Here is a 12766-nt window from a genome sequence, read left to right as displayed (position 1 = left end):
CAGATGCTTCTAAATTGTTCTACCCCAGTGTACCTAACCTAAGTGCAGTTCGAGGTCTGAAGTAGGTGCTATTTCTAAAGTATAGCTAGCTATATTTTAGTTTAGCCAATAGTTGCCAAAGGTTTCTCTAAGTTCTAGTGAGCTCCATACCTGAGAATGAGAGAGGTTGGAATCTCTTTTCTGGACTCGATAGTCTAACCCCCCGCAAGGGAAGTCAGAGAGCACTGGAGCTGGATTCTCTGCGAGGAGGATGGCAGCGTCAGGTCAGTGCATCAGGCTGGAACTCGATCTCCTTCCGAACTTGCCGTGGCGAACCTCATAGTCTGGGTTGGATCGAATCCTCCGGGAACCGAAATTTGCCTGGGCAAGTGCTGGTATATTTATACCTTGAAGGTGTCTAGGAATGCCAGTATTGACGTAAAAGTCAGGCAGAGGAACGTCATGAATGAACCCTTAAGGAATAGATATTCATGCATACTTAATGAGTTCTTGGAGAAATCAATATTTAAGCTGAGGGAAATTCCTAAAGGCTTAAGGGTCTTAGTTTCCAAGAATTCGTTGTGACATGGATGGACGGATGTAGGTGGCCATGCCTGTATTAGGTTTGTACGGACAATGTCTAAATATGGGCTGGATTTCTATGTCCAAATAAGGGCAATGTGAATTTTACCTATATAAGGGCATAAATCGGGAAACCTATATACGGAATCTAAATCTGCACACAACAGCATAACGCCAGTGTCCATGTTGGCTTACGTATGAAAAACAAACCATGGCATGGTAATTTGCATGTTTTCCATGTATGAAAAGCAACACTGTTATGGCACACACCAAATTGTGGGATCATGCAAAAAGTCGACCATCATGGCTTGATTTAAATTGCCTCAAATGTAAAGCATCATTGTGCAAAGAGGCAATGACCCACTTCAAGAAGGAAGGTATTTTCCTAGGAGCAAAATATAGTACCCACAACCAAACCGCCATTCCTAGAACCTCCCATATTCTCACCTCAAAATTCCTGGAATCTACAAAAATTCCCTGTGCACTCCCTAAATACTTCTCTTTAACACAAAACCCAATGCATTCACCTCTTCCACCCGCATACAACATACAATGCACAGCGTCTCTGCATTAACAAATTTGTACACATTTACTTTGTGACATAATCCTCCAGGTATAACGGCCTGTACATACATTTTGTGGGATGGCCTTTTTTAAGCAGATCATTTGACTCTTTCATGGATCTACAATGCACTACTTGGTTATCAATCTCTTTCCCTTCCTTATTCTACTTCTCAAACACCATTTTTCTAATCCCTTGAGGAACAATCAGCACTTGCATTCTTTGACATCCGTTCATCCAGCATTGTGACATCATCTTTCATCTTCACTATTGTTTGGATGCAGAAAATATTTTCTCTCAATTACATATACAACCTATTGTCTTACCCTCACAACATCTCCTACCTCCACTTGAGAATTATCGTCTCTTGACTTTTACTTATATATTGAATCACATCTCCTGATCTATCTATCTATCTATCTATCTATCTATCTATCTATCTATCTATCTATCTATCTATCTATCTATCTATCTATCTATCTATCTATCTATCTATCTATCTATCTATCTATCTATCTATCTATCTATCTATCTATCTATCTATCTATCTATCTATCTATCTATCTATCTATCTATCTATCTATATATATATATGATGCATGCCCCACAAACACTTCAGGGTCTCATGCTAACTCCCATATTAGCTGCATTCTGTACCCCATAATGTTCTTTGTGTATAAGCTACTGTTTCTTAATGCCCTCTCTCCCTACAGCAATACACATATTTCATATCATCTCGCATTAGTCATTAGGTTCCTGTCATGTATTAAATCCTGTTAGCTGCCCTGCCTCTCCTCTATCATTCTTCATTTAACTGAACACGCTCATACTTTCTTCACCACCCACACGTTTATCATTCTTTTTTAACAGATGATGAAAGGACAATATATTCTCAGAATAGTGGGACAGAAAAATGGCACAGGACTCTGCCTCCTGCAAGAATGTCTTTAGTTGTTGTTTCTTAACAGGATTCAGGTACTCTTTTTATGCCAAAATTTGCATAGGCTCCTGACCTCAAGAAATTTTACTCTAGATAATCTACAACATTTACGTAAAAGCTATATATTTCTCTCCTCAGAGTCATTATTCTTTTAGGGCCATATGTATCAAAATCCTCTTTTGCGATTCTCAAATAGCGATTTTTTGCGAATCGCTATTTGAGAATTGCAAAATGCTATGTATGTAGGATTTGCAATAAATTTTGCGAATCCTACATATTCCTTAATTGCGGATCTCAAATTGCGACTCGCAATTAAGGAATACCTCCCCATTTATTCCTATGGGCCTAGAGGCCCATAGGAATGAATGGGAAGACATTCTCAATTTGCGATTAGCAATTAGAGAATCACAAATTGAGAATGCAATTTCTAGGGTGCAAGGGTGTCAAACGGGCACACTGTTGCACCCCTGAAATAAGCATGGGTGCACATGTGGCACACATACATGCCCTAAGGGAATGTATGTGCTTTACATTGCACTTTAAAAAATGCAAAAAAGTGCATTTTTCAAAGAAATCGCAAATTACCACCAACTTGAAGTTGGTGGTAATTTGCGATTCTTTAAGGCCAAATTGCACTTTTTTGGTGCTTCTTACATTGCATTTAAGCAATTGCAAAATTTGCGATTCCTTAAATGCAATCGCTAAATAAGGAATCGCAAATTTTGCGATTCCTTATTTTGCACGCAGATTTCCCTTGATACATACCACTAAGCAAAATTTCGATCGCAAACGCCGAAATTCTGCGAATTTCGGCATTTGCGATTGCAATTTTGCTTGATACATATGGCCCTTAGCCCCTTTTTTCAATGTCATACTGGTAACACTCAGTGGCATCAACCACTACGATGTTATCCTGAAAATATGCCACCCCGCCCACACCATTGAGTATAATATGCATCGCTCTCTGAAGAAACAATAATCCTGATCCTAATCTGAAGAATGTTCTCTACAAGCTCCCTCTGAGGTTACAAAGGATGTCAAGTTATGTGAATATCTGTGACTCACTAGCTGATGATGTGTTGATGGCATGTCTAGTGTCATAAACACAGATGACCCCTTCAAGACTGCAGCCTCTCTATCATGTTCAGGAGACAATGATGGTCCAACTATATGTTGTTACTGGGGTCACTCAAGTCCACAAACATCCTCAATATGCCATTGTGACTGCTTGCCAAGACAGCTGGCGCTTATCACTCAGAGCTTTTGATTCTTCAAAGACGTACAGCTGGCATAGTTTCTTCAAATCTTTCTTGAGCTTCCTTCAACACAACACACATCTTTCAGACTAATGTAGACACAGTTGTGCATTATCTTACACCATAATTTGGTAGTGTAACTGTTAGAATTGGCCCTTTTTGCAAGCTCCCCCCCACCCGATTTTTGGCTTCTGTTTCTGAGGCTGTGTTTTTGGCATTAGGACTCTGTACACTTTCCCGCTACTACCAGTGCTAAAGTGCTTGCTCCCTAAAACATGGTAAAATTGGCTTACACCTAATTGCCACATTTAACTTACTTATAAGTGCCTAGTAAGGGGAAATACATATATGTACCAAGGATCTGTAAATTAAATGCTGCTAGTGGGCCTGCAGCACTCATTGTGCCACCCACTAAAGTAATGTTCTGCCTCTGATGATCAGCAATGTGACATCTGCACTTTGTGGTACAGCAATGACAGTCCGCGGTGACAGCCAATGACAAGCTCCATCAATGACCCTGATGAGGCTACTTCTGATCTGGAGGTGCTCTCTGTGCTGTCATGGAGACAGAGGATCAGAAATCTGCACCAGGTAGACCCCTGCATGACACAGACTCAACTCATCTTCAGCTTTTACCAGCTCCCAAGACAGGCATCAGAAAAAGATGAACATCTGTCACTAGCTGAAACACTATCATACATCAGGTTGTTTATATCAGAGAAAGTTTTTAAACCTTTTCTTGCCAAAAGTGAGATCTTGATTGTCTCCAAGTCCCCTGTGTGCTCATATAAGGAGGCCTGGCTGGCAAATATGGAGCAATCCTCCTTGCAAGTCACATTGATGTGCAACTTCAAAGTCTACATGGATCCAAATCACTCCTCTGACACTTAAGTTCTTCTATCCTAATTGCTGGAGAGAATGCTGCAGTACATTGATTGCCAATTTCGTGCCAGGCGTCAATGCCTTTATTAAGTTGTTCCTGGATTATGGTACTATATCTACCTAGCAGGCTCTGAAAGATTTTTTAACAATTACCAGCTATTACATAATGGAATGGTCCACCTATTAACTTGACTCTTTAAATGAGATGACAACTCAGATGCCATGGCCATAGTTCACTGAGTGGCTTATCAAAAATACAACAACTTTGTGAACTCCACATTTCACTGGGTTGTTACCTCATTTCACTGGCACGCCACCACCCTTTTCATTATGGTTCAGTAGTTTGGTGCTTCTTGCTGTACCAAAGCCAAATGTGATTGATTTGGCAATAAAGTTTTCTTGAGTTGCCTCATCCAAAGTACAGAACTATCTTTCAGTCAATCTGGGAAAATAAAGCACTCTGACAAAGTTCGGTAAACACTTTTTCCTTTTGATATTTTTATTTTATTTTCAAATTTTGGCTCTGTTCTGCTGAATGTCTGTGGTTTCCATCCCACAGACCTATGAAGCATAGTGGAACATTGTACTATGCAATTAAAACTTAACATAACACAATAAGAGATACAGATAGTCCAGCAAAGTATATTCAGAGTGCCTGAAAAGTTTTGTTTATTATGGAACAAGCTTTGTGGAACGCTGAAACAGAGCAGAGGGGTCAAGGTTAAAAAGATGGACATTTAACTATGGCCCACAGGAGAACTACTAAAGAATGGAGAAGAAAGAGGAGAGTACTAGATTAGATGCTGAAGAGATTATATATCAGAGAGGGGAGCACTGTCCACCATATTCCAAGGCTGAACCAGCAAATGTAGGTAGACTCAGGTATGAACCAGGTGGTAAATGTATGAAGACTTGGGCACATTGTTAGCATCGGGAGGAAAAATAACATACAGAATTGTACCTGGTATTCCAGATACAACATATTCTTCCCCATTTCAGATAAAACAAGATGTGTAACCCTTGGAAGATACTGCCTAGCATCCTAAATTCTGGCCCTGGTATCTCCTCGCTCAGTTTACTGGGAAATAGTAATTGAGCCCTGAGTGGTATCAGTACTTTGTATTCACCACAGAAGTTCTTAAAAATATAATGAAAAGTAAATTAACATCTAACAAATGTAAAGCCCAGATTACCAACAACAGTGCAAAGTGAAGAATTTGAGGAAGGAAAAAGAAAATAAATTGGAAGAACTAAGTTAGATAATTCTGGATAAATCTATAACTTTGGGGGGTTTGATTTATTAGAAAAATGGTTCCCAACCTCTCTTCTGTGGGAGAAAGTTGTTACGTGCACATGTGAAAATGTGAAGCGTTTCTTTGTGACTAGGGCTTTTAATGAGTTAAATGCTGCCTTCTCTGGACACTTTTGGGCCTGCTAATATTCTGACTTCTCGCTATCAATTACATGTCTTTTTCATATTTTTTTACCCCATAGATACTGTGATTTTGTAGTGACGTGTTCTTGGTTGGGAATGTCCACATGGTCGCTTACAATTTGGAAATAATATGTGTATTCATGTATGATATCTTTTCCTTATTAGCGCCCAATTGCTTGAAAGATGTATTGCATTTGCTATGCTGCTTGAAAAATCAGTAAAACTGTGTTTAAAACAAAAAATGCTGCCTTCCCTTAATCATCTGATGAAGAGCTCTACACTAAATGTAATATCAATCTCCATCATTCCCTTGCCATTGGTTTTTAACTCAGTGATATTGATACTGACAGAAAACATAGGCCAGCATTTACAGTCTTTGGCCCTAAAATGGGAGGTTCTAACTATTATGGTGATGGAATTCCAGAAATGTCATTGAAGTACATTGTACCACCGGAAACTTTAATGATTACAAACTACCGGTCAACTCTTTCCAGAAATGAAATGTGCAAATTTTCCCCCTTGATGGGGGTGTATTTTATAAATCAGTGATTTTACATGGTACGCATACCTGAACAAATTGAAGGAGTTTAATCTAGTCCACCACTGCAGGTCACAAACATCTGTACATTCTGACCCTCTTCTTTACATCTCACATTGACACTCACATATTGCATTATAGTAAAAATGCCCATCCCAGCATATCTCTCCACTCCACAGTAACCAGCTAAACAGACTGTATCAAAAGAAGTACCACAAAGGGACCTGCATAGCTGTTCATAGCTGCAAGCATACTGAAAACCATAAAACTGTGCTTCAGTCCCTCACATCTTATCATCCACTAAACTGCTACATGCTGCGTCTCATAACATGATAACCGCACCTATGCGGGTCTTACTCACGACCTGGAAACACTTCCCACATAGGATCACAAAACAAAGACAACACCCTTCCAACCACACATCCTACATGACATAGCTTGCTATACATGTAGGTAAAAGCCCCATTTTCCCACATAGTGCTATATAAATACTGCAATACAATGCAATAGAATTTGTGCATAGATGATCAGATATACTGCCAGAAAATGGCAATGTATAGGAGATTCTACAACAAATGTCTGGTGTTGCTGTGAAATACTAGATGCATAGTATGGGCCATTTCAATCATTTTGGAACTACATAAATCAGTGCACATACTTCTGTTTTTTCAATATAGTTGCCAGACATTTGGAGTGGAGCAGAAGACCTCAACTGCAGAGGGAATTCTCAGAGTCCTGAAGAAATATATGAGCCTGCTGGAACAATTGAGCTTGAGGAGTTTGAGTTTGCAACAATAAAAGTGATGATAAATATTACAGGAAATGCATCATGTTATTGGTACTTTATGGATCTTGCACATCAATGCAGTCTTCAGTTTTACTCCGAAAACAAGTAAGTTAATGGATTTGTAAAACTTAAAACAACCTAAAGACCACATGTGTCAAGCTACAATTGTACATTCTGTTGCACAATCTGTTCATGCTTTTGTATACATTTATCAACCTATTAACTTTTTTTTTTTCAATACAAAGTAAGATTTACACATGGAAAAAAGTTGTAATTTCAGAATGCAATGCCTAGATGTGATTTAAAAATCCAGAATGTTTATGCTTAGCATGCAGAGTTCTCACCTTTTTGCATATTTCGTTATTGATTTTGTCTGTCAACATGCATAAAAAATCAAACATGACAGTGATACATATTCTTCATTTGAGCCAGGGAGATTCTACGGACCGAGCAGATGATTCCCTGAGTTCATGCCTTACATACATGAGAAGTCCATTAGTCAGCAGGATAACAGCAGCAATGTTCCCATGTGATGACATCAGCTCATTCCTATCAGTAGGGAGTTATCAAGTGCAGTTGGGTCCCACAACTCTGGTCATCAATACCCAAGACCAAGCAGAGATGTAGGGTCTGTTGGTGCGTCTAACTTGTGTGGGCGGGGAAGGCGGGAGGGGGCAGGGTCACCCCCCAGATGTAATCAGTCAGGAAAGGTCTACGAGGGGTGAGCGCGTCAAGTGCCTTACCACAATGGATCTTCTGTCAACTCCAATGCCTCTGCCTATGTGGTATCTCAAAGCAAACACAAGGAGATGATGTACGGAGCGCTGAAACATTTCAAACACTCACCCCCAGTCACAGATCTGGGTTGAATCTATCATCGTTCCTTAGATCACTTCGCCACCACAGTTCAGACACAGCTATATGCAAATCAGTCTTGACCCTGTGCCTCATGGGGACAGTCCAGCCCGAACTGCCAAGCCATGTCTTCCCTGGACCGGAAACAAGCATCCTGTGACCGGTTTCGTTTTAACAGCCCTCATCAGCCAGGCTAGCTTGAATCCAGTCACAGATGTGGTATCTCGTCCATGTGTACATCCCCTCATGGAGTAACAAAAGCATGCTAAAGAAGATCAAATTCATGTCACTCACTGAAAATTGTGTGAAGCTTGTTTTCACAAATATGTTTTATTACTACAGTATTCCTTTCTAAGTTAACTGAAAGAGTGTACAGTGTTTCAAGCAATCTTTCAGCCTTTCAAGCATTTTGTGCACAGCTTTTTCACATTTTATCCAAACCATTTGTTAGCAAGTTGCTTAAAGCAGGTTTTAAGGCCTACATTATTAAATATGCCAGCAGCATTTTTCGCATTTTAAAGTTGTGTCACTTCAATATAAATTGCATGTTAATTCAGCATGCACCGTCTCAAGAAGGACTGCTAATTTGGTAACTCATTACATTAGTTCACTACTGTTTAATTGACTCATAATTGCTGCTAAACTGATGGGACTTCAATACTACCCAAGTGTGCACAGAAGTGAATTTGATTAACGGGTATTGGGTTATGCAGCATAACTTATGCCTCTATACTAGGAAAAGACTACCAATCCTGGTCCTCTTTTGAGTGGGTATTGAGTATTTGCTCTGTCATTACCTAATCATAAAGCCACCTCTGCATCTATTTCTGTTTCACTATACCCTCACCCCATAATTCTCTGAATGCTCATCTCATCACTTATGCCCCTGCAAGCTATGGAATTCTCTTTTCTTCATTTTCCATCTTGTAACAGCAAAAATACATTTAAATACAGTAAGCCAATACCTCATCCATCTACCTACATTACTTTAGTAAAAGGTGGCACCACCACTTGCCTCCTATTCCACATCTAAAATTGGGAATAAATGTTCAAGCAACACCACTCTTCCCTCCACGTTCACTGATGCCTATCAACTGGAAGTCTCTGGTGTCTTCTATCACACACAATTCCTCAACTGCTGTGCAGCTGTAGCAACTGAATGATAAGTATTTAGGTACATTTAGCTCAATCTTTACCCCTTCAAACCGTATTCCACCAACCTTAAAGCACTCACAAATGACCAATCATCTCTCTGGGATCTTGTTTCTCCATTCTCTCCAATATCTCAGCCTCTCTATATTCTCATGGCAGTTCAGTATTCCCCTCCCAATGCCTTGCTTTGGACACTCACAAAGACTAGATCCTCAATCAAACATACCTAGGACATTCACAATCTCATCACAAACAATGGTTATCACAGAGACCTGGTTCAACAACTACTCAGAAACTGACATAGTCAGTATCCTCCGTCTCAGTCTCCTCGCTCTGACCTACAATGTTCCATTGAAAAACTTACTTCATGGTAGAGGTGGAAGTATTCTTTTGTTGCATCTCAACCTACTCTCTCTCATAGAGCTGCAGTACAATTCAGTTGAGTACCTGTCAATAAAGATTGTCTCAAGCCCAACCAAACACCTTTCTATGCAGTTATATGTAATTCTCAAAACAAATGCATTTCTGCCTTCCTTGATCTACTTAATCTTACCCAACATATCCTAACAATCTCTGGCTACGTTTTCCTTTGAGCGATTTGAGCATCTGGGTCAAATATCTGTCCTACAAAGCCAAACCACAATGGAAGACATTGACTTCCTTGGATTTATCCAAGTGGTCAAAGAGCAGCTCCGCAGAGGAGGCCCTAGCCTTGTTCTAATCTTTTCCTTTGTTTTGAAGTAACCGTTACCCTGGACTGATCACTATCTATTCAAATTGCTCATTGATTGTGAAATACAATTTGCAGAAAGCAGACTCACAAGTTCCATGGATATTTGCCAGCTATTTTCCTGGAGAAAAATGCATACTATAACCTTTACTTAGCTGCTCTATGCAGTGCCTCACCCTCCCTTGGAAACTCCTGCTGATGTTCTTATTTACCTGGAATCCAACCTAACAATTGCTAAAGGTATTCTCCCTCCAATTTTCACACAGAAATATTTCAATTTGAAAACAAATGTTATATTCTACAGTTTAATAGACCACTGTCTAAATACACATATTTTAATACTACTAATGATATATTGAAAGCTAGCACTGATTGGTCAAAACCAAGGGGCATATCAACAACAACCGGCGATAATTATCTCTAAGCGCACTTAGCGCTAGGATAATTATCGCCGGCTAGCGTGAATTTTTATCGTTGAGATAGCGTGCTATTAGCAACACTTATCTCAATAGCGATAAAAATCCTCACGCTAACAGGCTAACGTGAGATTATCGCTGGAAACCCAGCGATAATCTCACGTTACCTTGTTGATAGGGACAGGCAAACTTAGCCATGATATCCTCCTTCCATAGGATATCATGGCTAAGTCAGAAAAATACCAGACGTAAAAAAGCAGCGTTAACCGCGGTTAGCGCTGCTTTTTTTGTCTCTAACAGGGTTAGCGACATTCTTGATAATAGGAGAAATGTCGCTTAGCGACATCTCTCCTATTATTTTACTCTGGAACGCCCCCTTTGCATCTCATTAGAGATGCAAGGGGAAGCGTAGAGTAAAAGGGTGCTAACATGCAAATTTGCATGTTAGCACCCTGTTGTTGATAGGGCCCTAGTTTTATCTCTCCTTTTTTGACTTTTAAAGCCAAAAAAGCAGAGATAAAGCCCTTGTTGATATGCCCCCAAATTACCTCTTGCTCATATGCCCACTTCTGTGGTTATAAATCATCTTGTGCAAGAGCAAAAAAAAAAAAACAATACTTCAGAGCTCACATTGTTTAATCTGTGTATTCCACCAAACAACTGTTTCATATCCACAATGAGAAGGTGTGTCACAGCTGCTTCTCTAGCATGGCGTCTCCCTCATCAGACGTTTGCAACAATTTTCTCACATTCATTACAATGTAATTGACAGGCCAAGCACAAAAAGACAAGGTATGAGGCAATAGTGACTGCACCTACCATTTAGTGGGGTCAAAGTCTATACTAGTTTTTTGGGGTGCTAAGGATCTGAGGTTCAATACCCCTAAACCTCCTAGGATATAGAATCCTGAAAATCATAAACAAAGCACTATGATCCAGCACACCACCTAATCATTATATGGAATACAATATTGCATATAGAAGAATATCAGTCCATTCAGCAGGTCTGGTTTCAAATTCCTTTATTTAATTTCTTCTTTAAAATCTGCGTAGCCAACGCGTTTTGTCCTTACGGACTTCTTCAGGGCTACAAATAAGTATAAACAATAAACAATATATTTACAAAAAAGAACCTAACTATATTTACAATTCTATATACATACTAGAAAGGCTGTTGTATAAAATTATATACAAACAATATATACAACAAAAGAGCCAAACAAACCAACAGCCCATTTCTTACAGCTTTATTACACATATTGTGTTTTTAGAGATAAAAAATAAACATTATTCATTCTCAACCTGCTGAATTAATGGCTATCAAATATCACGTATAGTAAAGAGCTGATCTACATTCCTTAAGTGAGTTTCTTTTCAGATAAACATATTATAAATTACATTTGTGGTCACTGTATTAAAATTCACATGGATGGGGCAAGAAATCTTCTTAAATAATGTGCCAAAAGTTGAAAAGCATTTTAAAATGAACATAAGTGTACATTAATATTATACACAGAGATTGTTTGGACAATTAGTTCATTTGAAATAGAGAAAAATTCTTACCAAAACGTAATAAGAGGGTCTTTACTGTGTATTCCCTCAATACTGAAGTTAGTGGTAAGTGCTCCTTTAGAGACAGATTTATATAAAGCCTAAATGTATAGCAAGAGAGACAACATCATTTTAAGATATATAGGTATATCAACTAATCTTATAGCTTTATGCTACATCTCGGGACTAAGGAAAAGATTATTTTATGAATCAAAGCATGATCTTACCAAAATAGAAAAAAGGGGGCTTAATCTTGTACTCCTTCAATGATAAAGTCTATGGCAAGCTTTCCCTTTTTTTTAAAAAACAGATTTGTGGGTAGCCTATGTATATAACAAGAGGAAAAGAGAAAAGACATGGATGTAAGGTATGCTAATCGATCAATTAGGCATTTAGGATGGTCTTCAAAATACCATGTAGAATAAATAAAGCATACTGTATTTATTTCCTCAGATTTGTATGGTGCTCTCTGTACAGTTTTACCCTGTTAGGGTCTAGGATTATATCTATCTGCAGAGTAAAAGTAGAGAGGAAGAGAGATTCTTTCAGATCATATATCACATTTCTCATAAAGTCCAAATTCCATAATAAGTACAGGCTAAAGACTATGAGGCATTTGCTCGTTAGATAGGCATACACCCCTGCTCTGATTGGTTGGTATAGGATACCATTGGACATACTGATAATGTGATTCCCATTGGAAGAGTATACATGGGGATCATTATATGTCATTATGAACTAAGAGATAATGGTCCCATTAATAAAAATAAAAGCGCAAACAATCTTATACAAACGATGGACTTCGCTCGTTTTGGTTATAGGAAGATAATATTATTAAGTACCAAACGTATTTATTATAAACAGAGCCCTGTTATGAATTAGCCATAGTTAGTGTCATTGAATTCTAGCATCTAAATGGCTTAAAAGAGGTTTCCCTATTAACAATTACTTGATGTTTACAGGAGCGGTCCTTCCATCACGCAGTCCATACGATAATGGAGCTAGCGTGGAACCATAATTTAAGTAGCCTGCCTTGAACAACACCTGCGTTAAGTCAAAAGGACAATTGGCCCTAAATGATCGCAAACGAAGCCGCCATCT

The 12766-nt window shown here is 38.9% G+C and overlaps 1 protein-coding gene across 3 annotated transcripts in view; it reads left to right on the top strand.

The window, feature by feature from the left end:
* Positions 1 to 12766, top strand: part of FLT3 (fms related receptor tyrosine kinase 3) — a 581742-nt gene that overhangs the window by 198114 nt on the left and 370862 nt on the right. For 2 of the 3 annotated variants that reach the window (XM_085621634.1, XM_085621633.1), the window contains exon 3: positions 6852 to 7066. In XM_085621634.1, coding sequence (XP_085477760.1) covers positions 6852 to 7066 — 215 coding nt within the window. Of the gene's footprint in view, positions 1 to 6851; positions 7067 to 12766 lie in introns of those variants that run through there. The other variant, XM_085621635.1, reaches the window with a different exon arrangement.

This window comes from Triturus cristatus, chromosome 8, assembly GCF_964204655.1.
Source record: "Triturus cristatus chromosome 8, aTriCri1.1, whole genome shotgun sequence".
Taxonomy (NCBI): domain Eukaryota; kingdom Metazoa; phylum Chordata; class Amphibia; order Caudata; family Salamandridae; genus Triturus; species Triturus cristatus.
The sequence above is the reverse complement of the archived record's forward strand: the minus strand, read 5'-3'. Positions and strand labels throughout refer to the sequence as shown.